We start from the raw sequence: 26,834 nt of genomic DNA, 5'->3' as shown, positions 1-26,834 counted from the left end.
CGCAATCTAAAATACGAGTGATCTACTTTTTTACCAATGTAGTTCAAAACTGATGTAATTTTACACTCTTTTTGATCTATTTTTGAATCGTTGGTATAAACTTAATTTTGTATCATGTATGTTTACACGCCCTGATCTAAAAAATATATCTCTATAAAATTACATCGAAAATAATGTAAACACGACAGATCCATTGTTTTCCTTTTTTTTCGCGGCATAAATTGTTCTGTTTTTATCCGAGATGGTGGTATATTGTACGAAAAGAAAAAAATTCGCTTCCGCAGTTAATTTTGTATTAAAACCGAACCAAATTCTTTCAGAATTACATTAAAAAATGGTAGGTTATAGTTATAGACGAAATGAAAAAAATGGAACTTAAAATTCTCTTTCGATTGCAGGAATTGCAGTTGGTTCAAGAGCCGAATCAATGTTGAATGTTTCTAATGTTTAGGGGATTCCGATTACTATGCTGTTCCGGAAGGATTCAAGAATGCTGCCTGACGCTGATCGGCAAAACATCGCCCTGCTGGGGATCATCGGACACAACCACAATTCCAGCTGCCAATGATGGTGGATGTTTTTTGAGTTTGCAGTGTATATATGTATATATGTTAAATAAAATGACACATGTGGCGTATTTATTCATAAACAACACCCAAAATCTGATTATTTAAAAAAAGATTTGTAATATTAACCGTAATATGTTTTGAAATTTACATCATTGTGTATTTTTACACGACGGTTTATGTCATCCGTTTTCGTGCATTGTTTTCGATCTAAATTTACACGCCTCAAAAATTACATTGTTGAGAAAAATACACCGTGGTAGAATTTTATATCAAAATCGATGTTCCGTTTTCGTGCATCGTTTTCGATCTAAATTTACACGATTTTTTCTTGCTGTGTAGAAAATGCACATTATTCTACATTTTATTTAATTAGTACAAAACAACGAGTCTAAAAGAATCAAACATGCATCATGAAAATCATGTGAGCAAGCATTTTAATAGTCTAGTCGTAAATTCCAGTCATTACATTACATCTGATTTTTTTCTCCAGTTGGGGGTACAGCTCGGAATATCAATGTTGTTTGTTGTTCTGGTTGCTCGACAGCTAGCGTTTTTTAAAGATATTTGCGAGAACTTTGTATCCTATGTCATTTAGCATAGATGCAAGCGACATAGAAACATTGAATTTGCGTTCACATTGCGTATACAATTCTCGTTTTTTAATTTTGATTTGAATTGATTCATTCATAATTGAATTTATAGCTTATTATATGTCCATAACATTATGAACTTTAACTAACAAATATAAAATAATCCTGCTCATCTAAAAAGATTACATTTAAATTTTGCATTCTAATTTATATCTGTACAAATATTGATAAAACACTTAACCTGGCACCACTGCCGCAAGCAGTTATTTTGTTTTGTTGCGCGCGCGGGTTGATTTTTTTTGCTAAATAATTCGTATCGATTGGCGTCTTGGCGTGGATATTCGGAGCTGAATCTGCTGGAGCAGGTGAAATTAGCACCCCAGGGCATTCAAATTTAAATGAATGCAATGCAGGTATGTAAAATTAAAATTCTTAAAAAAAAAACATCCGATTATCCGGATACTTATATGTTTCAGGTTATGCTACTGGAACCCCCCAATACTCCGTACTACGAAAACGGAGACTTATGGATTACTTCAGCTTCGGACCCTTCCTTCTTGGTGGAAATTATAGATTGCTGTTCATTCCGGCAACTCCATCGATGCAGACGAAAATGTGTACCGATCATCTACGCACAGGAATGGCGCTGACACTGGAACCAGTGCCGTAACTTACAACAGGTCGTGCTAGTTGAAACGTCAATAAGAGGAAAACAAAAATGGCCAGGTGAACAAGTGAGTTGGTAATGTTAATAAATTATTCAATAAAAAAATGAAATTCATAATTTCAAATTCTTATCCGAAAAATTCCTTATATGCGTTACGAAAAATATTTGCGTTTGTGTGCGTGCTCTTTTCACGAACGGTTCCCAAAACTGTTTGCATAACGTTTGATTGAAGTAAAAGTCAAATCGTAACAGAACTATTAATGTAAACGTGTTAGGTATGAAAGCTCTATAAAATAACTTTAACAATTACAGTTCGATGTTCTAAATATGCTACGCACAATCGGTTCTTCAACCTTTACCAAACAGTTTGAAGAAAAGTTCTCCCATACAAATGTTTTAACGGTTTTTAACAATTACATAACCTAACGACATATTAAAAACACTGTGAATTTGGAATTCACGATTCAGCCAATTAATCTCACGGTTTAAATAATCGTTTACTAAACGTTTTTTTACGCTTTATCAAATCGTCGATTGACTATTTAAGAAATCGTTTGGATACAATCCTCATTTATGCGGGTCCTCTCAGCGCATGGCGGACTTTTTATCATATCCGATTTAAACCATTTAATCCGAGTTCGAGTAACGATTTTTACGACCTTTTACTTGCGTTAGTTGGAATTACGATTCACAATAACGTTTTTAATGATTTGAGTTATCATTTTTAATGCGATTTCATGTTTGCTGGGTGCATGACGAAACGTACGTGAAGATGGATGTTGGGCAGCTTTATGACCAAAAATTTTATAAAGCCAGTTCAGTGCACCACTGCACTGGGGTTATGTACCCGGCAAGTTAGAATTCGTTTTTGCCGATAAGTTTGCAAGAAAGTGTTTGATCTGGCAAGGTATTTGAAGCTGCGGACGTTGTAATTTTCCTTTATTCGTCTCACTTCAACAAATTTCAATTTCGAGGAGTTCACCTTCATTACTCTAATGAAAGTGAATCCTCTCATATTCACTACTAGGGCGAAAAAAAGAAATTCAAAAGTCAGCAGAAGAAAGCGAACTGAAGTAAGTGTTTGCCGAATGTTAAGAGAGGCTAATGTGAAGAGAAATTGAAAGTGAAGATCTTTCGAATGAAGTGTATTGTGCTTATTTTTAAATGACGATGGAAAGCAGTGGTTGTATTTGGATGAGAATAAATTGATCAACCTTCTCTCGCTCAACGCTTTACTCGGAAGCAAAGGTTGCTCTGATGCAGCGAAAACGACAACACCGATGATGCATACGCTCTCAACATGTCCCGCCTTCACGAAGCAACATACATTCGAGGCAGCGAATCCAAAAAACCAAACGAATGGCTCTCACTCATCTCCTGTTACATTCTTGAGGGAACCGAATTCAAAAGGCACAGCAAACTCGAGTCTCCTCGTTTGTGCCTGGATCGAATACCCGAGGTTTTTCTGCTATTGCTATTATTGCACAGCAACCGCACGCAGGCAGCTAGTGTTTTGGTTTCTTTTTCATTCCCCTCCTTGCTTCATACGTTGCGGGCCTGTGCAATGCAATAAGTTCGGTTGTTGTCGTTGTTGCCTCAACCTTTGCGGCGAGGTTGAAGATGTTCTCCTCAACGACAGCTATCGGCTTGAGTCCATCAAATTCAATAACGTAAATGAGTATGTGTGCCTCGTCTTCTTCATGCATCATGTAGCAACCGAACGTTGAGAGAGTTCGTTCGGGGCAGCAAACGAATAGTGTCTCTCAGTGCAGATCCTCCTCATGGGGGGAGGTTTGAATGAATGTATATGTATCGTCTCCTGTATTGCTATGCGAGGCCTCAAAGCGTGTATTTTGAGAGCCTCTGATGAGAAAATTGGTGAGGATTTCAATCACTGATGGAAAGTGAAATTTCTAGGGCCTGATCACCGTCCATTGTGCCAAGGTAAGATTGGGTCTAAATACATATAAAAAGCAGAAGAAGTCAAAATCAAGCTGCTTCTGTCAAACCTAGAGCTCGTAAATTATATGATCAACTGCTGTTTGGAAAATCGGTGTGCGTTATCATCGACGACGAAACCTGTTGCTAGTTTGATTACAAAACGCTTCCGGATTATAAGGTATTTCCCGACTTGTCAACAGAACAGCTGATTTCTCATGTTTACAATTTTCGGCAGCTGGTGGTAGGGTAAAAATAACAACAACACTACGCATGTTCAATGGTCGGATAGTAACGAAACCAAATTGGCGGTGCAAAAGTAATGGTTATGCAAAATTCTTAATTTTTTAAACTACCTTAAACTAAATAATTGTAGACATGAAATACTTTGAAGGTAATGTTGATGTTATGTAATGTTAATTTGAAAAAAATAATTTCTTTTGAAGAAACAATTGAACAGTGCTAGCCTCCCAAGTTCAAAATGGCGACCAGTAGGTGTTTACATTTTTCAAAACAAAAACAAAAAGCTACCCTACCACTATCTGTCTCAGGAAATGCTCTATAAGGGCGTGAAAAACCATACAACAATAAAGCTGGGCTCACTGCTGGCAGCCTTTCTGTCAGCTGATAACTTTTTGTTTTGTCTGTGACGTGATTTTACCTCGTCAATAAATCCATATTTTAATATGTAGTGTTTAGTAACTACGTGTTATATACTCTTGTATCCGTGCTACCCCAATTTACGACACGGGTGACCAATATTACACTGCTCGGGTTGGCTCAAGTATTGAAGAGGCGGAGACAACCTTTTTTACCGAAGAAATCGGTAAAAAGACAATGGTTTGGCCATATACACTGCCGGCCAAAAGTTTGGGATCACCCGCTAAAAAACATGCATATTTTGATCGTTCATATCTCAGCCGTCTTAGGACATATTGCAAATCTTCTGATCTCATTTGAAAGATAATGAGCAATAGCTATTTTGGAGGTATTTTGCCCATAAATAATGTTTTAGTTTTGCACCTAAAACTTAACCTAAAGTTAGAACATTTTCAACAAATCGCACTCAATAATCAAAGCCAATTATCTCGCGATAGGGTGAACCAAATTTCAAAATTTGAGTTGCATTAGAATCCTTATTCTATACTCCAGATCGGGAAATTATTTTATCAAATTGTCTTCTGTTACTTTCAAAATACAGGGAATCTATGGTGTTCCGCACAACTGTTTGATTTTCTTGCCCTGCGAAAAAAAAATTGATCTAAAAATAAGTCAGGCAGATACTGAGTGAGCGACATTCAGAATGGATCAGTTTGTATCTCACTCATCTCCGATAGGCGATGTTTGAAAAAACCGATGATTCTGAATGATGCGACTCGGTTGGCATTGCTGAGTCGAGCGCTGATCGAGATTGCATACCAGTCTGCATACCAAATAAATCTGTGCTAGTAAGCAGTCTTCGATCAAAAATTCGATCACTGGCCTACGAAGAAATTTCGAGCCGCTAAGATTAAACAATTATGGAAGAAATGAATTTTATAACCGATTTGACATCTCTTGTAGATTGTTCATTGTATACATATATATGTGTGTCTTGATTTGAATATAGGTAAGGATAGTTTTAGGCGAGTTTAAGTAACCAGTCTGTATGATATTGAGTCATCAAAGATCGTGAACAATAAAAAAATTAATATTCTAAGCCTACAAACAGAAACATGTTTTACTAATTAATAGTTAAATAAAAAAAATAGCATTTTCATTTTAATAATTTGTGTACATTCAATTTTATTTGATTTCATTTGAATGTTAATCATACATTGTGTGAAAATAGCAACCAAAATTTTGTAGTTCACCACAACCAAATATGGGGGATAGAATGAGTTTATTCATAAATTCAAAATCAAAATTAGCAAGCAAAATGAAAAAAATCGACTTGGACGATCGAATGGGCTTAAGGGGCTTAAGGCCAATGAAATAGGCTTAAAAAGCAAATGCCAATGGAAAAATGATATACATACTTACTCCTTGAGTGCTTTTGTTCCAACTCGCGAGATAAGCTCATGGTTCGCGTAAATTCTGCTCTGAAATTGTTGAAATCACGCTTAATATCATCAGAATATTTTTTGGATGTTGATGACCTTCGTCGAGAATTTGTCGACATGGCATTACATTTTAGTTTGTCTTGATCTTGGAAAGATGATCGTCGAGAGCCCGGTAAAGATTTTGAGAAATCTTTACCCACGTGATAAGTTTCGATTTCGATTGTTTCTGATTGTGAAGAACCTCTTCTGTTGAATATTAAAGCATGATCAGGATGTAACAATGAGCTTCCATCTACATTACTATCTACATCATCAGAAACCGATCTTTGGAAGCGGTAATCAGCAGCTCTGATAAGCTTTGTAACATCACCAGATATGGAATTTCTAGGTGACGACCACTTTCGCTTTGCCGGAACTCCTCGAAGTTGTTTAGGATCTTCCAGTCGATACCATACTGCAATGTCATCTAAAAAAGCTTTTTGTAGTTCAACTTTACATTCTCCTAAGAACACTGGTTCAGACTGAGGAAGTAAATCATAGAGCACAACTTCTATGTACTGGTCCAGTAGTGAATCGTTAGTTATATTCTTGAAAGATATCGTTGCATTCCATATCGGATTGAGGGAAGGAGACGAAACTTCGGTTTGAGCAATGTTAGAGTCGCTACTGGAAAAAAGAAATGTTTATTTTGTAAAACTGCACTGTCCGCACTCGCATAAATGTTCCATATACAAACAAATAAATTATTATTAAATTATTATTATTGAATTACTCCTAAGTTTTTTAAAATCAAACTTCAGGCACTGGCAAGGACTAATAAAATCGTGTACACGAGTGGCGATTCCCGCTCGTCTACGATTTTTACCCGTAAAGGTTCGCCAAAGCGCGAGCAGGCTGTGAAAAAAAATCCCTTTGGTTCGCGAACCATAGGAAACACGAGCGAGGCAGTCCAACCAACAGACGATTCTTTTGGATTTTGAATCCTGTCTCGCTCGTGGAAATCGTAACATACATGAAAATTTTTCCCCGCGATTTTGGCTCACGAACCATTTAGCGAAAAGGTTCATGAACTTTTTTTGGAAGGGAACGCGTGGTTATTCGATTTTCTTTCGTAGGCAGGCTGTGCGTCTCTTTAGGTACGCGTACGGGTAATAAATTGTGCTTCAAGCAGCAGCAGGAAGTTCTTCATTTTCCACTGTTCTTTCAATTATTGTATTTGTTTTATTTTTAAGTTTATTAAAAAAATTTTTTTTGATAACTTACAGCGTTTTAAGATTAACGAAACTCTAAATATTAAATCAAATTCATTCTGCCATGTCAACTCCTGGGTGGTCAATTGAATTAAACAAAGCTTTTTGACAAAATTATGTATCAGAATGGACACAAGAAGGCCCTAATAATGATCTTTAACAACCGTTTAAGGAATAAATAATCAAATCAAATCATAGAGTCTTACAATTTCATTCAAATCACTACATTTCTGTAGTAGAGGTTGAGTGTAAAATTCCATAACTGTTTTTTAAATTTGGAAAAGTCAACCACGATTCCATATGGGTCATTCCATGTCAAGTGTGCACAGCGAAAAAAAATAATCTTATCGAAAATTCGCCAAACTTGGCCGAAAGACTTTCTGAGGCCTACAAAATAAATCCTCAATTTTTAAGAATGATCCGCCCACCCCTCGTTCCAAGACCCTCCCTTCTTTTTTACACGATTTTGAAAAATTCATCATTTTTTAAATACTATATCTCCGGACTGAAAAATCATACTAAAATGACAAAATATGCGTTGTTGTCGTTAAAACTCCCGTATATTTCAAAATGGGGTAATGGAAACAAATAGAATTGATCTATTACTTTTTTCGAAGCGAAAAAAATACTTGCGATCTTGAAAAAAGTTGGTAATAAGTTTAAAAGCTTTATTTTAAATTTTAAAGTTTTGCCAAAAATGAAGAAATTTCTTAAATAATTTTTATCTCTTTTAAACATTTTATCAGAAGTAGAAGCTGATAAAAAATAATTTGAATGTTTGAATTCAATGCACCCAAATAAATAAGTTCTAAAATTCCTTTCACATTGGAAAAATATGAATTATGTGGTCTTGTGTAATTAATCACAACACTTTTGAATATGAAGTTTGAAAAGAATTGAAGAAATGAGAAGAACAGAAACGAAAAACTTACTAGAGCCTAAATTTGGTTTCTTGAATAATATTTCATTTTAGCATAACATTTGTAATGACATAAATGATTCTTTTTAATAATAAAAGAGATTAGTAATAAAGTAATGGATACTAGGTTTTAGATTTTTTTTTTCTAATTCTGTTGACCATTGATCACCTGTCACATGGTTTATAACTTGTTGGTTTTTTAAATTATAATTCGATGCATTCAAAATGATTGGGTTCAAATTCTGAACATATTTTGTTACACTTCTTAATAAAAACCCATTCTTAAGTAAGTGTTTTTGTGTGTCAAGATTTGACTTCAATACAAGAGGTTTATTGAATTGTATCTCTAAACTTACAATAAAAAAAAGAAGTTCCAATTTGTGAAGGTCATATATTTTCGTAAAATGAAAGGTCTTTGGCTTAGAGTGATCTAGGAAAAACTTCCGCCGGAGGCGAGCCAGTTTTCTGACATGTTTGCTCAAACCTATTTTTGAACACCTTTTAGGATCAAAAATTTCCGGATACTATAGTCTATTCATTTTTTTGATCCGAAAATTTTACTTGGAAAAAATCTTCATGGGGGGGTTAAACCCCTAAAACCATCCCGTTCGCACGGCCTTGCTCCCTATTGCTATAGTTTATTGCAATACACCAATATTTCGTTGCATCCAAAATCAGTTGGATTACAAAAAGTTTTTTTTTATTTCAAAACAGAAGTAAAAAAGCAGTTTTCAAAAATCTAAATGCAAATTTTTCAATTATAGTTATCTTTAACATTAATTTTGAACTTGATCTTGATCAAACTCATGGATTTGAAATCTACGTTTATTGCCTGGATTTCCTTTGATTGAGCTTGTTGAATTTTTTTCCTGCTATTTTTAATTCGTCATTATTATCTGCTCATAAACTGAAAATGATATTAGAGAAATAGCGTTTCTTTCTTATCTAATGTTGTCCGATTTCCCGGTTTTATTCGGGTTTGCCTGGACATTCAATACAAAATTTTGCAACAGTCCGGGACGGCCCGGTTGCCTGGATTTCATTGAAAAATGACCGGATTTTGTCCGGTTATATTCACTTTATTTGGAAAATCAAAATAACAAACTCCTCCAAAACGGATTTTTTTGAGAAAAAATAATCATGAAAGGTGTTTTGGATCTTAAAGTACGATTCAACACCTGTCGATAAGTTCTGATGAACAAAAAAGTTTTTTTGCCCAGATAATGCTCGGATGTATGGCATTTTTAAAATTATTTGCCCGGATTTTGCTAAGTTTTTATTTAAAATTGCCCGGTTTGTTCGGCTCGGAAACGCGTCAAGCGAAAAACAAGATACCTTGTATTTGGTCCGCAATGAGTTAACATTGAAATTCCTAATTATCTTAATGGTTTTTCCTCGCTTTCAAAACTTCATCGCACGGTTAATGCCTCCTTTTGTCTGCTATGACATGAAATTTGAAATTCCAAACTTATATAACTTCCTCATTTTGAACTTCGGAAGAAACTTGAAAATAACAAAGGGGATACAATTAATATGCCGACGTAGCACATTTCTAGATTGGACTTGTATTTTTTTAACCTTTCCCCACCCCATACATCTTTTTAGGGTGCGGAGGAACTTTTTATCCTTCGGATAATTAAATCAATATATTTCCTATCTGTTACTGGGCCAGATTGCATCCTTTCGAAACTCTATATACAAATTTGCCAAATTTGACGTTATTTAACATCAGAAAGGACAAACTTCAATTCACAAATTATAAACATCGTTTAAATTTACAACATTGTAAATTATTTTCAAGAAATTGTTATGAAAACTTTGAAAAATCGATTTATTTCATCTGTCCACGCGTTGCATTTGGCGCAATCAACAACCATGTGGAGACAAAATAACGAAACGGAAAACACGACCATCAAGTGTGCAATGCGTTTTCCAATTTGGTTCACGAACCAGAATCGCGAGGTTCGCGAGGTTTTCTGCCACGGCTCGCTCACGATTTTCTGGCGATCGGATTCCCCTTGAAAAAAATCCCCTACAATCACGTGTTTGCTTAGTCGCGAACCTACTGTGGTCAGAACTTTTGTGAACTACGCGCGGTTTTGTTTCTTGGCTGCTCCGATTTGAATACGATTTTTTTAGTCCTTGGGCACTGGCACTGCTTCAAGCTTCTAAAATCAGATGTATAAGGTATAAGTTATATATATTAAAGTGACTGACTACCAGATTTATTAAAACGATGACCAACTAGAAGCAATGCTCTAAAATTTTTTGAAACGTCTTTAAACGGTCGGTATTAGATAGCAGTACAGTAATACTTTTACCGTTCCAACTTTTGATTTTATTACAAAATAGAACGAATATTACCGCGCTAGCACTAAATTTCACTTCGGAGGTCCAGACTTTCGATTTCCGAAGAAGACGGGTGAAGTGCTAGATTGTCGGAAGTTTGTGTTTAACTGCCAGTTCACCAGCGACGTTTCTAAAAATTTCATTTTAAAGAACAATAGATCCGAACAAAGAGCGCTGCATCTTTTTAGTTGGTTTTAAAACTGCCGAAGCAACCAAAAGACCCATAAAACAGGAACAAAAACGCTAACTCAGTCCCATCATTGATATGAAGTCCGTTCTATGCAGCTCAAAATTTAAGTTCTGATTGATACTTTCAAGTTCCAAAACAAGTCTAAATGATCTTCTATTCAGCTTCCAGTGGCCTTTTTATACAGCTTTCAAAAATCGTAAAATGAGCAAAAAATCTCTCTCAACTGCACCCTTTTCATCGGTTCATATCACCGTCACTTGATTATTTTCTATGTTCTGTACATGGTGCCGCCATGATGCCACGCAATAAATAAAAAAAAAATTAACTGCTGATTGACCTTACGAAACTAACTATCAATATATTAGATTCAATTATAATGGTATAATCGATTCAACTATAGATACGATAGATTCAAGTACCATTGTATAATCGAATTTAAGCATTAAACTATAAATATAATAGATTCAACTACATATTTGTCGTTGAGCCTATGCATTCAACTTTAGATATAATAGAATGCAGTGAACTCATTCTTAGGGCATGCAGTCATTTTGTCACTGACCCATAATTTGAATTGCATTATCGCAGCAGAAAAATAAGAAAAGAAAAGTAAACAGAAATAAACCATCAGATTTTTCGCCAGTTGCGTTTTCGATAAGGAACACCCGTCCGTGAAAAACCATCTCATACCGGTCGAAATCCACAGTTGGCACGCAGATGTCGATGCTGTCTGCCCGTTTGGCCACCCAAGTGGCCTGTCAGCTGCCGAGAACCGCTACCCAGGTTGCCAAGCTGGCCGTGCCGGCTGTGACCGTCGCTGCCCGTAACCTGCACATCTTGAGTGTAAACCGCGGTGCCGAGATCTCTTACATCCTGGAGGAACGCATCCTGGGTTCGGCCCGAAGGCTGATCTGGAGGAAACTGGTCACGTATTGAGCATCGGTAACGGTATCGCCCGTGTGCACGGTCTCAAAACATTCAGGCCGCGAGATGGTGGAATTCTCGTCCGGTCTTAACGATATGGCTCTACTTGGAACCAAGCAACGTCGGTGTTGTCGTCTTTGGCATCGACAAGTGATCAAGGAGGGTGACATTGTCAAGCGTATCGGTGCCATTGTCGACTTTCCAGTCGGTGATGAAATTTTGGGCCGTGTCGTCTACGCCTTGGGTAACGCTATTGACGGGAAGGGCGAGAGCAAGAACGGACAGCGCTTCCGTGTCGGTATCAAAGCCATCATCCCCCGTGTTTCTGTGCGTGAACCCATGCAAACCGGTATCAAGGCCACCGATTCGCTGCTACCGATCGGTCGTGGACAGCGTGAGCTAATCATCGGAGATCGTCAAACAGGGTAAGAAAAATTACTGGATTCACAAACGAAAGTAGAAATAACATTTTCTTTTTCGCGTAAAAAAACCGCTTCGACCATCATTTGACGAATCAGAAGCGATTCAACAATGGTCAGGATGAATCTAAAAAAACTGTATTGCATCTACGTCGCCATCGGTTAGAAGCGTTCGACTGTGGCCCAGATTGTGAAGCGTTTGGCTGATACCGGATCCAAGAAATACACCATCATCGTGTCGGCTACTGCTTCCGATGCTGCCCCACTGCAGTATCTGGCTCCGTACTCTGGCTGTGCTATGCGAGAATAGCATAGGAGCAAAATAAAGAGTTCTCCGGAAGGGTTAGGTAAATAAGTCATATTCAATTATTTTAAGTTTATAATCATCAATTTTCAGCTTTGTATTTAATCGCCGCAGCAACAGCAATTCCACCAGCAGCATCCGCCGGAAGGTCAAGTTCCAGCAAAGCCGCAACATCATCCGTGAGGACATTCAAGAACAACTATAGCAAGTTCTTTACATGTCTGGAATTTTCAACATGAGGAACAGTAAATGAAAAAAATTTCTATTTTTATTTTCCAAAGCTTTTATTGGGCTCAAATCAGCTAATAGTATTTAAATTTGGAATTTTTCATATATTTTATCTCCTTCACAGGTTTCCTACGTGAGGAAAGAACAGCCTGCGCAGCCTACACAACGGTTCTATCGATTTATATTGAAGGAATTTCCAGAGCTGAGCCGCAGGAGCAGGAATCCAAAACTAAAAGTTAGGTTAGTATTTTCTTTCATTTTTTTTATTGTTCATAAAGTCTTTTTTTTCTATTTACAGGACGTGTTGAGAGGACCGAAAGGAAAATCTGATTAATTGGTTCAGAGTGCGTGAACCTCTCAGCTGGACAGCAGGCGCTTCGAAGCTTCGGGATCTTTTGACGAAGGTGACTTCTTAAAGGAGCTTGAAATGAATGGGATTCTCCATGAATGAATACAAAAAATAACAGAAAACTAATGAGTTGATAAAATTATTCCGAAAAAAATCTTTAAAGATATGATAACTTCCAAAATATACTAATTGAATCAACAATATTTATAGTAGAACTTTTCAAATCAATCATAGAATTATAATTGAATCAATCGTATTTGTAGTGGAATCAAGTATTGAAATATAGTTGAATCTATTATATTTACAGTTAAATCAATTATTCCAGTGTAGTTAAGTTCACTATATTTATTGTTGAATGCACCAAATCAATCATACGGTTATAATTGAATCTATTATATTTTTAGTTGAATGCATAAAATCAATCATACAAGTATATTGGAATCTATTATACGTATAGTTGAACGCAAAACATCAATCAGATTATCAATTATGTATATAGTAAAAATTTTCTGATTTATAGTTAGCCGAGCAATAATCAGAAATAGAGTTGAATATAGGTAGAATATTGTTGGCAAAACTATACTTTTTTCTCCGTGATATCACATCAGAACGATCACTCAATTACCAACTAACTTATTGAAAAAAAAACTTGCCCGGCTTGGGGATCGAACCCCGACCTTCGTGGTGAGAATCGCACACGCCACCACTAGACCACGCCTAGATGTTGTTCTAACTGAAACTAAAACTCGATGGGTGATTTCGGAAGCAACTAAAAGTCGCGTTTTTACTTAAAGATGGAACTCCGAAGTTCACATTTGGCTGACAAAAGAATTTACGGAAGCTTCAGGTGACTCATGTCACGTGAAAGTTACCCAGAAACTTCCATCGCCTTTTGAAAGGTTAAAATATTGTTAACGGAGCTTCTAAGCGCTTTTAATGCAGCTTCTTTCAAGAAGGTCGATAACGTTCGCTTGACACTTTCTAACGAACCGTTAAGATACTTCTAGGTGTTTTAAAGAACCTGTATGGGAATTTTAAGCGACATGTCAAAAATGTCTGTCTTGTCATGGTATTTGTGATAGCTAGTCGGAGTAGTACGTGTGGTGGCCTACACACGATTGCCGTATCAGCGATCGTAAGCAGCCTAGCTGTGCTAGACGAGATAGCTTGTAGCGGAGGCGTACATAGGTACACTGAGGTTTTTTTACGCGGTATTTCGTCCCGCGTAAAAAAAACCGCGTTAATTTGAAAATCCGCGTAAAAAAACCGCGGTAATTCGAAAATCCGCGTAAAAAAAAACAGCGTTAAATCCATTTTAATTAAAAAATTTGCGCATAAAAGCACGTTACTAAAAAAACGCGTAAGAACCATGATTATTTAAAAATTTGCGTACAATGGTAGTTTATTTTTAAGATAAAAAACAAAATCAATTAGATTAATAGAATAGTAGAATATAGTGAGGCTTATTTGACAGTGTGGAATTCAGATCGTCTCATGTCTCAGGTCTCATGTTCCATGTCTCAGGTCTCATGTCTCATGTCTCAGGTCTCATGTCTCATGTCTCAGGTCTCAGGTCTCATGTCTCATGTCTCAGGTCTCAGGTCTCATGTCTCATGCCTAAGGTCTCATGTCTCATGTCTCATGTCTCATGTCTCAAGTCTCATGGCTCATGTCTCAGGTCTCATGTCTCATGTCTTAGGTCTCATGTCTCATGTCTCATGTCTCAGCTCTCATGTCTCAGGTCTCATGTCTTAGGTCTTATGTCTCATGTCTCAGGTCTCAAGTCTCAGGTCTCATGTCTCATGTCTCGTATCTCAGATCTCGAGTCTCATATTTCAGGTCTCAAATCTCAGGTCTCAGGTCTCAAGTCTCATGTCTCATGTCTCATGTCTCATGTCTCAAGTCTCATGTCTCATGTCTCATGGCTCATGTCTCATGTCTCAGGTCTCATGTCTCATGTCTTAGGTCTCATGTCTCATGTCTCAGGTCTCATGTCTCATGTCTTAGGTCTTATGTCTTATGTCTCATATTTCAGGTCTCAAGTCTCAGGTCTCAGATCTCATGTATCACGTTCTTAGTCTTAGAGCTAAGATTTTCCCAACTACAAAAAGATTCTAAGTGTTTTCCTTTGAAAGAGTCTTAGAATATTTTCTCTGAAAAACCGCGTTAATTCGAAAAACCGCGTAAAAAAAACCGCGTTAATTCGAAAATCCGCGTAAAAAAAGCCGCGAAAAATACCGCGTAAAAAAACCTCGGTGTATAGTGATAAGAGGTTTAACCTACAGTGCACAGTAAACGAAAATTACCGAGTTCGGTAATTGTTTTACCGAAATCCTAACATGTGTAAATCGTTAAACTGTTCGGTAATTTTTTCGGTTCGTTTACTGTGTGTGCCTCAAGTTTATGATATCACCACATCTCCCTTTTTCTTTAAATAATTTATTATTGTCATTGTGATTTAGTTCATGCATTAGGATCTTTTCATTCATGATATGGCATACATTTCATGATTGTAATCTGTTTGATCTTTCAGTTCCATATTGTTAAATCTCGAGTCTCTACCAAATTAGAAACCACCTTAAATTCTCGAAGAATTAAACTGATACTTCCAAACACTTACAATGGTAATGTGAATCATCTTTATTTGAAAACCAACTACGAATGAGTAATGCATCACCATATATCCTTTTTTGAATGAAGAAAATTCCGATCAATCATCAGCTTATTCACCTCTCTTTTCCTTTATATTTAAGCAAAACAACTCAATTGGTAAGACGCCTCTGTAATGTTTGGTTTTTTTATTACCATGTATTCAAACTTCCATTTTCTAGTACTTTGGTTCTTTTATCTAAATCACCAATGAAAATATACAATGATACATTTTACTAAAACTAACACTGATGATCCCAGTCAACTCACTCAAAACTGTTTCTGAGTAAACTTTCTATTTTCCTTTCAAAACCAGTTCCATCCTGATTCGTATTATTCAAAACTCTTTCTGAGCAACTTGTTTATTAGTTTCACCCAACACTTAATCTGAATAAACATGAACTTTATTATTTTTCTCAAAGCCGTTTCTTAGAAGTGTTATTTTTTCTTAATATATACTTTAAACACAACTGATGAGCAATATTTCAGAGGACGGAAACTGCTGTAAAATTACTAGTAAATGCATGTTGTACATGAACGTCAGTGTGGTTTCCGAAATTGAAGCCTTTGCCTCAACATAGGGTAACGGATCTGTTGTTGTCATACTGAAGATTGAGGATTAATTTTATGTGATCATGCAGAAAAGCCTGCACTATTAGCCATCTTTTCTTATAAGTTTGATTGACATTTCCGAGCCTTAGAAATTGTTTCAAGGAATATCAAAATTCGCCCCGGTTGAAGTTATTGGATTGAAGACGCCCTGTAGTCCGTATTCGCATTTCACTCTTTTTTTTTATTTTTAGATTTCATGAATAAACATTGGTACGAACGTGATTGTTTTCTTCAGACCTTTGCAATATTCAGCAAGCATAATAATTAGTCAAACTGATTTTGACTGACGGCTTACACTTTTAAATTTTCGTCGATTTACGAAGATTCTTAGGGAATGTTTGGTTCCGAACATGTAGTCGAAGCATTTATCTCTCACTGGAACATTGGTTTTCCTCGGGCCCAATGGGAGTATATACCCGACCAGACTTTGATGCCAAAATCGATAGCAAACTGATATCACAATGAGGTTTCAACAGCAAATTGAAAGCATAATTTGCTGTTGAGTTTGTCGCGATAGCATAACTAGGCATAACTTAGCTTTCAGAAATTTTCAATTGAAAGCAAGCGTAGCGCAAAATAAGCTCTCAACACCAAGGTGTGAGAAGAATTAAGTGTAGACTTTGAAACGATAGCAAATTTTGGCATCATTAAGGTATCCCCATAATTGCCTTGTGTTTTTAAATTTCAAGCCTTCGTACTAACAACGTTTGAAATTATAACTTTTATCATGTTTTCTCTTTGTTTGCATTTTGACAATTTTTTTTATATCTGTACTTTTTTCGTTTTGTTTACAATTCGGTGAAATTTGTCATTTAAAATTATTTTGAAGAACCACTTTATTGAAAAGGCACCGTAGAGGAAAATAATGAACAATCAGTTACCATATCGTTTGAAGGAAATTGTGATTGATTCTATAAAGCTACTCTGAAGCATTCCATGAAAAGCTACCGAAAGGCCAAGAAAGAAGATTTTTGGCAGTCAACTAGCCAGAAGACATTGACATACTAGAGTAAGGTGGAGTAAAAGTACGAGTCGGGTAAAAGTGCGTTATGAATTTTAGAGTCACTTGTCACTTTCCCTATTGCCTTTAGTGTTTCGAAATAGAAACTTTGATCGCATTTACACCTGAAACCTAAAACCTGAAAACACAAAAACACACTAAGCAAACAATACATTTTTTCTTAAATTAAAGGAATAAGATTCCCAAAAGAGCACATCATCATTCACCACACGAAACGACTTAAACAACAAATTTTTATCATAAAACTAAGATCTTTTTTGGATTTTATCTGTAGCGGCATTCTTCTCCTGTGTCATTGTATTCGAGAGCCGTCAATTATGCGGGCCATGAGCATGTATGCATGACAAAAATGGCATTTGAATTGACCGGGACAGATGAAATTGAAATCAAATTGAATTGAAAGGTTACAATTTTCATTTAGAAACTAGTTTTTAAGCTCATAACTACATTGAGAGGAAAATAACAAAAACTTCTCTCCCAATGAAAAGAAAAGAAGAAAAAGATTTTAAGTCGCAATAAGAACGAGTTGAGCTACTCCCTGAATTTTAACTTTTAAATAATATATAAGTAAAGAAAAGATTTCAATATTCCCTCATCATTTTAGAAGAACACGTTAATTCGTACAAGAAAAACGAATTATTAAAAAAAAATGTTAAAACTTTTTATTAAAACCTTTCTGAAAATTCATGCACCTTTTGTTGAATAAATCAAGAAATGTACAGAAGCTTTTTTTGTATTTACATTTGACTGTTACACTTTTTTAATATGTTACGCTAGAATCTACATAATTTTGAATCGAAGCTTCCCACATTCGTGCATTCTTCATTAAGCGTGTAAAGAAATGTCAACATTTTTCGTAAACGTGATTGTTTGTTTTTGTTTGGTTCGCTGTTTAAAATCGTTTTAAACGGGAAAAGTGATCAAGTTGAAATCTGAGATCGATTAAGTATATTCTGAGTTTCGGAAACAGGTAACTATACGATTCCATTAGGCCCGGAAGGATCTGCTGTTACCGCCGGCGGCGCACTGGAAACCGGATTCCAACGATGGTTTTGGATTTTCTTCTAAATCCAGTTGCAGAAAATCTACTAAGTGGAAAAATTGAAAGTCACCTGAAATTGTAAGTAGCAGAAAATCCATATCTATGAAAATTTAATATGTACTAAAACGGTCTGAACTTCCAGATAGAAATTGGAAGCAACATACGCATGATTTTTAACCTCACATTCTGGCTTAAAATATTCCGGATATGAATTTTATCGCAACAAAAAGGCCAGCACAAGATCAGACAACTTTTTCCACTGTACGAAAAACATCCGACTGGATTGCGGAAAACAGAGCCGCTACAATGTTTCCTCGATTTGGCCATAGTAGTTCCAAGCCAGAAAAAAGAAAACGAAAAAGAAAATACAATAGTGTCTGTCTGAGTAGCAGGGAAACTTGCTTCAGTTGCGTTTCACAGGTTAGTACAGTCTCCTAATCCGTAATTGCGTTGTGTGTATATTTGTATTTATTTACCTTTTAAAAGGTGGAATTGAAAACAAACGGTTCGGCAGCATTTCATCGTAAAGTATTCCTGAAGACTCATCATCCTACCGAATACAAGCATCCAGTTACTCTGAGGAGGTGAGTTGGAAAAGAGATTTTTATATCCAGCCCACACACGGCAGGCACCAAACCGAAAGCGATCAGGGTTCATATGATGATCGATTAGACAGAACAGGATGATCCAGAATAGGATGATCGGTAGGATGGCCTAGCAAGGTGAATGGAAATGCTCGTCAAATTTTTCGTTAATGTCATCTATTCTAAAATCAAACGACGCCAAATGTGAAAGTACTATCGAAGGTTTGGAGGTCCACACGATGAGCGAAAACTTTTCCGAGGCAAGGCGCTGTTCCATCAGGTACAGGAGACTGGTGAGTTGATATTTTCTACTTGTGAATTTTATATGCGAACATTTTGGCATTATATATCAAATAGATTCTTACTAAAGTATGTATCATCGTATTTCTTGCAATCCAAAAGACACTTTTTATTCGGTCGATTATTTAAAGAAGTATAAAGGGTATATTCCTAACACAGTCAGAAATCATTGCCGGGAAACATCAAAATTTGGCATTCTATGTTTCAGAATCCATTAAACTAATTTCTATAAATTGAATTTTGTTTTTCATCATCAAATTCATAATATTTGAGTTATGCCTCAAAATGTACACTTGCGGCTAGCGAGATATCTCGTATTTGGCCCGCATCATGTTAACGCCTGTGTGTAGACAATTCACGCAATTTGAATTATAACAAAGTTTGTTTTGTACATCGCTTCCCGAGTTATAGCCAAAGTATAGAAGAATATGCTATCATGCCTTGAGATTGAAATTTACAGTAATTTTGTTTAACATTCGCGAGACTTTGTATAATTGAGGCCCTCAGTATCAGAGGGGTTTCAAGTGCCAATATAATCAATTTTAAGTTAAATTTACCTAAAGTAGTTTTAATCTAAATCTGATGTAAAACCCGGGTTTATTTTATAATTTTTTGAACCCTTCCGATTGAATAAATACTGCTCGAATTCAATATGATGAAAAAATCGAGCATCTTGACAACTTTGGCGTGTTTTCTCGAAACTATCATTTGGACGCTTTGATCCCAAGCGCCTCAACTAAAAATGTTTTTTAAAAACCTTTGGGAAAGTCAATTTGAACATTTTATACCACAATGAACAAAATTTATTTTCAAGAGTATCTGATTTTCACGCGATGTTTGTACAAAAGCACTTAAATGTTTAGTATAGTTTCGGGCGTTTAGTATAGAAGCGCCTTTGTGAAGACAATCAAGCACTTTAGACTACGTAGAACAAAAATTGTTTATTTTCGTTTACCTATATTTGCATGCGATGTCTATACAAAGGTGCTAAAAAGATTAGTATAATTTTAGACATTTACTGCCTGCATACGCTATTAGAAATTTTGCTATCACGCCTTAAGCATCAAATTTTCGCTCCTTTTGATTGGCTAAGGTGATACACAGCAAAAAATGAGAATTAAATTTCCATACGTGAACGTACTACGTCGTTTTTCAAAAATTTTGAGAGCATATTGATGCTAAATTTTGCTATAGAAGAAATCTATTTGATGCCTTAAATTGGCATGATTGTGCTTTCCAAGCTCTCAAAAATCGAGGTGTAGTTGAACTCTCAGTTTTAGCAAAATTAGGCATCATTTTGCTAACCATGTATGAAAATTTGTGCTCTCATTTTTGCTGTGTACCACCTTATGTCAAGCAAAATGAGAGCAAATTTGGCTTTCAGGGCGTGATAGCAAAATTTGCTATAATTTTGCCATAAAAGTCTGCTCGGGATTGAATTCGTTTTAGCAACAAGATCGACCTCATATGACAAAAATATACCAAATGTTATGAAATCGGTCTGTTTAAGTATATCTTATGGAAACCACTCTAAGCCGTCTTTAACGTTATTCTACAATCCTCGACTCCAATATACTCACTTCAATCATTCAACGTCGCATTGAAACTGATTTAAGTTACCAACATAGAGATGCGAAAAACTCATCATGGTCTCATTCCTGTAATTCAGCTAGTCCTGAGAAATCCTTGTGAGATGATTTCATTTAAAATAAATTAATGAACAATTAACCTAACAATAGATTCGAAATCCAACGAGCTGTTATAATCCGCTCACGTTCAAGTTGCTTTGACAAGATCATCAGGTGAACAATAATAGTCTTGATTTGCGATTTTTTTATAATTATTTTAGTAGAGGAACTCTAAAGGTTTTCTAAATCATAACTTTCAGTATCAGTTGACGTAAAAACTGAATCCGTCTTATGCTCTCAAAATGTTTTCTTACCATACTTAATTCTCAGTCAATTTTGAAAACTTCTGAACAAAATGCCATCCAATGTTCTCCGCTCTTTTCATTTTAATCAAAACTCTGTTTGATTGAACTGTTGTTTATTTGTCCTTTAAATCACTCAAAGCCGTTTCTGAGCAATCTTAATTTGGTTGATTAACTCAAAACTCATTCTGAGAAAACTTCCCAACCAATGCCAACACAATTCTTTCTATTATCTCCATGAGCCGTCCGGTCTTTTCATCTGTGATTCCATTTCTCTCAAAAATATTTCTGAAAAAATCTCAAATCAACCATTTCACTCAAAACTTTTCTGACACCATAAGTTTCCTGGTATTTCAACTGTTTTATCTATCACTAATTATACATCCACAGGAACTTTTTTTTTTCATAAGAACAAAAAGAAATAAATGCATGTTATCATTTTGGCTATGGTTTATATATTAAAATACTCCTACAGAAATAGTTGACACAACATATTGAGCCCAGCATGGAGCACAACAAGCAAAACATCAGAATAGATAGCACTATACGATACAGAGGAATTTTCTGTTGGAAAATTGATTAAACTTTACATGATGGAATTTAATGCTGAATGGTTTGGTTCGCAAACCTTCCAATTGTTAAACTGACATTGAGACCTACTAAAACATTGAAAAGTTTTCAATTTTCAACGATAACGTAATCTATTCCATCAAAACTGATTGAAAGTTATTAAAATCAAAAAAATTTCTTAACTTTACATCTAGTTACAATTGTTGTTAACAGTTTGTTTAGGTACGAAACTGTACTAAAGACGTGATCAAAACGTTTTATATCCTCAGTAAATGTCCATTATCTACTACAGTTAAGATATAGGTAAGGTACACCGGGGTAAGTGGGGACGCGGGGTAAGTGGGGACGGTGGTTTTTAAAACAATACTGTCCACTATTTTTCCAAACTTTTAATGCAGAATGTTAAATTTACTTGTAATCTATCCAATAACTGTAACAGAGATACGGTTCCGACGATTGCGGATGTTCACGGTGACTTTTTGTAAATTTTCTATTTTTAACTACGATGTGGAGTTGATGTGCATCTTTTTCAATCGCAAATTTCTCGTAAACTAGCTGGTTCTTGACGAAAAACTCTACATTGAAACAATCCTTACATTCGAAACAACCAATTAGGAAAAGAAACGACGGTTAAAAATATAGAAAAAAGGGTTTATTTGCAAAAAATCTAAAATTTTGTTTCCAAACCCTACCTGGGGTAAGTGGGGACGGCTTTATAAATACTTGATGTTTACACATTTTTTCAATTTTCTCTTCTTCATTCAATACAATTTAGCTTTATTTAACATTCAGATCATGAAAAGTTGGGAAAATTACTTTTTTTTCTAAAATAAGTATATATTCTCGATAATATCGGATTACACACAAAAATCATTGTAAGATGCCTTATAAATAGTACCATGAACTTTTTTCAAAATTTCGGACGGTTCGAGCAATAAAGTAACGTATTCAACCAAAAAAACACAAATTTGTTGAAAATTTCCTGAGAAATCAAAGGGAAAATCTACCGTCCCCACTTACCCCATAAAGCGGGGTAAGTGAAGACACCAGCAGTCCATAACAATTTACGTGATAACTTTTTTCGCTTTGCGTCTATCAAGCTCATCTCTCCAGCATTTGTGAACAACATGTTCTGCATCACATTGAACGCGATTTTATCAAAATTTGTAACCAGCATAACCTGGGCTGCCTAGTTTAGTAGGGATCTTTGATAAAAGCGCGTACTATGCGAGGAAGCGCCTTAGTGAGCAACGAAGGAGGACCACCTGACATTTCCTAGCGCACCACCAACCAGCGCGATTAGGTCAACGAGAGCGTATTTGGCGGATAGATGGTGCTGTACGTCTTGGTAGCACCATTACCAAGAATGACAAGAGGGCATGATGGGAGGAATCCATGGATGTACCACAAAGCCTTTGACCTGAGATCGGGGTCAAAGACCACATGCAAGATCCGCTTCATTTGGATGGAAGATCTCGACAAAGCCACACAATCCTGTGAACGCCATTTAGCAGTCGTGAAGAGCGTTGAACATCCAGGTAGCAATCCGACTCCACCCCGAAAAAGGCAAGAATTTAACGCTGGTGCAATCCTTTCTCCCATCATGTTCCTACAGGACCCCGAATTGTTGGCTTAGAAAACCATCCCGCCGCCTTGCCAGTGTCCGCCAACCAGTGCTGGCCGTTGTAAGGTTGATTCCAGCCCGCCGCCTTGTCAGCATCCGTCTACCCATGCTGGCCGTTCTAGGGCTTTAACCGATTTGGCCGCATTACCAGCATCCGTCCAATTTGCTGAACGTCTTGGGATCCGTGCTGTGCCTGGCCTGGCTCTTCGACCGCCCGTACCTTAACCGCGGGAGCCGACCATCTGCACCAGAATTCCCCCCTCGTGGTGTTCGGAATTGGAGTAGTGCAACCAGGCAGCCCTCAACGATCGTCGGCCTAGACGTCCATAGGTGGACAAGCCGTGCAAGCAGTGCCAGCAGAGACCGTTGACCTTACCGGTGACCGATAGTCAAGAGTCCTTCCGGCACCCGTCGTCTTGGACAAGCCATTCCGAGGCCCATGCCTTGGCTGATCCCGCCTGTAAGAAGCATCCACAAGGTAGGACAACCCAATATTCCTAGGGGAAGTGCTAGTGGCCATAATTGTAAGCCAAGATAGTGAAATAAAGGTGGGAATTCTTTAATGCGCATTTAAGGTGTTTCCTTGTTCCGAATCTTCGAGTGTGCCGACCCTGAGGCTTAGAGGGGGGTTCTTGCTCGGCTGAGCAGTCTGGGGAACCGTTGGTTACAAATTGACCCACTGCTGATTTTTTAATGATTTTTTAAAGTTGGACTATACGAAAAACCGTCCCCACTTACCCCGGTGTACCTTATCCAAAACTTTAACAGAAATAAAACAGAACAATAGAAATATTATTTCCGACTGATCTCATTCCACGTTCATAAAGACTTTTATCATTTGACCCATCTCAATAAAATAGAACTCTTCTTTTAATATCGCCATAACATTTTTTTCTCTATCAGAATTTGTTCTTACTTCAAACAGTTAGTTTCATTTGAAATTTCACTTTTTTTTATCATTTTAGGTCTATGCAATTCTGTATCCATTTTTTCTTACCAATGACACTTCATAATGTTGTACAATTATTGTATAAAATCAAAGAACTGTACACAGCAATTTTTTTTTGCTGGAAACCAGCAAAATTTTGCTGGTTTTTGTCCCGCTGACTTTCCAGCAAAATTTCCAGCAATTTCAATTGCTGGAAAAAACAGCAAACGTTAATGCTGGTTTCCAGCAATTCAAATTGCTGGAAAATCAGCAATCCAGATTGCTGGAAACCAGCTATTTCTTTCAACACAACCGGCAGTATTTAGTATGAAATTTATATTTCAATTCAAAATTAAAGTTTAATATTGGCTGTGCATATAATAAGCAATAAAAACAATTATTTTCTCCCATTTTCAATAAGGGATTAATTTATTTTCCAAAAAAAAACATTTTTTTTTCACAACTTTCTAACACCGGCTCTGGGGTGGCCGCTTTGAGCCAAAATGTTGAAAATCCGCCACCTGTAAAAATAGTTTTGATTAGTATCTTCTATGGAATATCTACCTGTACAATAAAAACTTACCCTTGACTTGATGCCTGGTTGCTAGAATATAGAGGAAAATAAAATAATTATATTAATTTAACCTAAATTCGTAAAATAGAATCTCACCTGCTTACTTCAGCGTACGAAACAAAAATAAACTCCAAATTGACAACTCGATTGCTGATTTTCCAGCAAACTAGATCAATTGCTGGAAAGTCCAGCAATTTGAAAACCGATTGCTGATTTTTCAGCAAAAATGACAAGCACATAACCGAATGCTGAAAAATCCAGCAATTCAAAAACCGATTGCTGGTTTCCAGCAAAAATTTGGATTGCTGAACGTTTCCAGCAATTTTTTTTGCTGGAAATCGAGGCAAAAATTTACAGTGTAACATTCGACCTTTCAAATCCGAGGAATAACCTAGTAATTTTATAACCTCTTCATCAAACAAACATCACGCTCGATGGCGTTCGGTAAACGCTAACCTTTCCTCCCAAATTTCAATTAAAACCGTCTTCAAGTAAACTTGATTTCTGAAATACATATTGTACGTTGTGTTGTAAGATGGATTTCGTTCAATGCTTTGAAATCGCTTATATTCGCACAAAGCATACCCAAATACAATTAGCGCGTAGGAAATTTGACAGGCCGCACAAATGTCGTAGTCCAAAGTTTTAAAGTTCACAGTTCTTATTTGCACATACTTTCAAATTAATTCAAAACGCCTTTCAGTACATTGAGCTTCCAGTTCGCTTTTCTCGATTTAACCGCTTAAGGTTAACTTGCATGCCTTTGTTTTTCACTCAAAACCACTTCTGAGTAAACTCCTTTTTTTTCAGCGTTGCTCGAAACCATTTCTTAGCAATCAAAGCCAATCATCTCGAGCCTTTCTATGCTCTTTAACACTTCTTAAGTCTCAACAATCCATGACTCCTCATCTATAATTTTTAATGCTTCAAGAAACCAAGGTTCAATTTCCCATTAATGCTCATCATCTTTAAAATACCTGCCTTTAGTATCAGATACAACAATCTGATGAAAATAAAGATTTTTAGACATTTTTTTTCTTAGTAAATCGTTTTTCTTCTGCAGCTACATATCTGCGAGCATCGTTATCAATTCCTTCAACTCACCGGAAACTGATAGTCACACTTGTCAATTAACATCCTAGAACCCTTTTCTTTTACGTCGAAGGTACTGTTTATTTAATTCTCAGACACTTGGTCCCGCTTCACCTTCCAATGAACTTGAATCATTGAAATTACCAAACCTTGATTACTCAATCTATTGCGTTTTTTTTTCAAGTTTCACAACATACTTTCCTTCTATTGAAATTTTCGAACAATATCGTTTAATAAAATAATTTCAATACATAAATGCGAGGAGTAGTGCCATATTTCCAGAAACATGCACTCCACTGTATGTGCATATCGTCATCAGTCTTAATGAAATAAAAACAAGAAAACAACTACTAAGGTAGCGTAGAGCTTCTTCTTCCACTATTTCGGCCGGCACCTTCGCTGGAAAGACATAAAGCCCATGCTAATCGAGCACCCTCAACTACTCATGTGAACACAATAATCGAAAACGGCTAATAGCCGCTACTTCAATAGCTGTGTCTCTCTTCTATACCGCACCGCACCACAGCCAGTGCGTCGGTGGCTTAGTTTGATCCCACGATCATACGACTATGCGGCGATAATTTACCGTTACATCTACAGTGAGGGGCAAAATAAAGTGTCCAAATTATTTTTTTATCTTTTCTTTTATTTTTCTGGTTGAAATTCACCGAAAACACATCGTAATCATTTTTAAAATATTGTTTATTATGTTCTTTTTAATTTTTGTTAATGTTGCGCTGGTAAAAAAAGAAAGTTTTTCTGATAGAAAAAAAAACAAATAATATTCCAAAAAAAAATGGGCAAAATTAAGTGTCCAACTCAAAAATGTATATGATTTCGATAAGTTTCCATCGCGAGGCCCCTCGAATTTGTTTGTTTTGTGTATTTTGACGTTTCATAAACAACTGGCTTGGCTCTGGAGTATTCAAACAGGTGTCTACATTCGAATAAGTTGTAAAATATGGAGAACGCATAAATTTCTGGTTCCATTCCGTTGTCCATCCGGAAACTGGTTGTTCGTGATGTGAATAACGGTTAAACGCATCGGGAAGTAGCCAAGCACTACGAAATCAGCAAGACAGCGGTATCAAAAATCATGAAAAGATGAAAACGTTCGGATCGGAGATGGATCGCTCAGGAAGAGGACTGAAGCCCAAGACAGATGCCAGA

General features: G+C 36.4%; 1 protein-coding gene and 1 pseudogene across 1 annotated transcript in view; one reads left to right on the top strand and one right to left on the bottom strand.

Moving 5' to 3' along the window:
• The window catches only part of LOC129752899 (regulating synaptic membrane exocytosis protein 1), a 243,286-nt gene that overhangs the window by 21,000 nt on the left and 195,452 nt on the right, over positions 1–26,834 (bottom strand). The window contains exon 13 of the mRNA XM_055748687.1: positions 5,787–6,469. Coding sequence (XP_055604662.1) covers positions 5,787–6,469 — 683 coding nt within the window. The remainder of the gene's footprint in view (positions 1–5,786; positions 6,470–26,834) is intronic.
• Positions 11,170–11,926, top strand: LOC129751865 (ATP synthase subunit alpha, mitochondrial-like; annotated as a pseudogene).

Source organism: Uranotaenia lowii, chromosome 3, assembly GCF_029784155.1.
Source record: "Uranotaenia lowii strain MFRU-FL chromosome 3, ASM2978415v1, whole genome shotgun sequence".
NCBI classification, from domain to species: domain Eukaryota; kingdom Metazoa; phylum Arthropoda; class Insecta; order Diptera; family Culicidae; genus Uranotaenia; species Uranotaenia lowii.
This window is presented reverse-complemented; position numbering and strand designations above follow the sequence as displayed.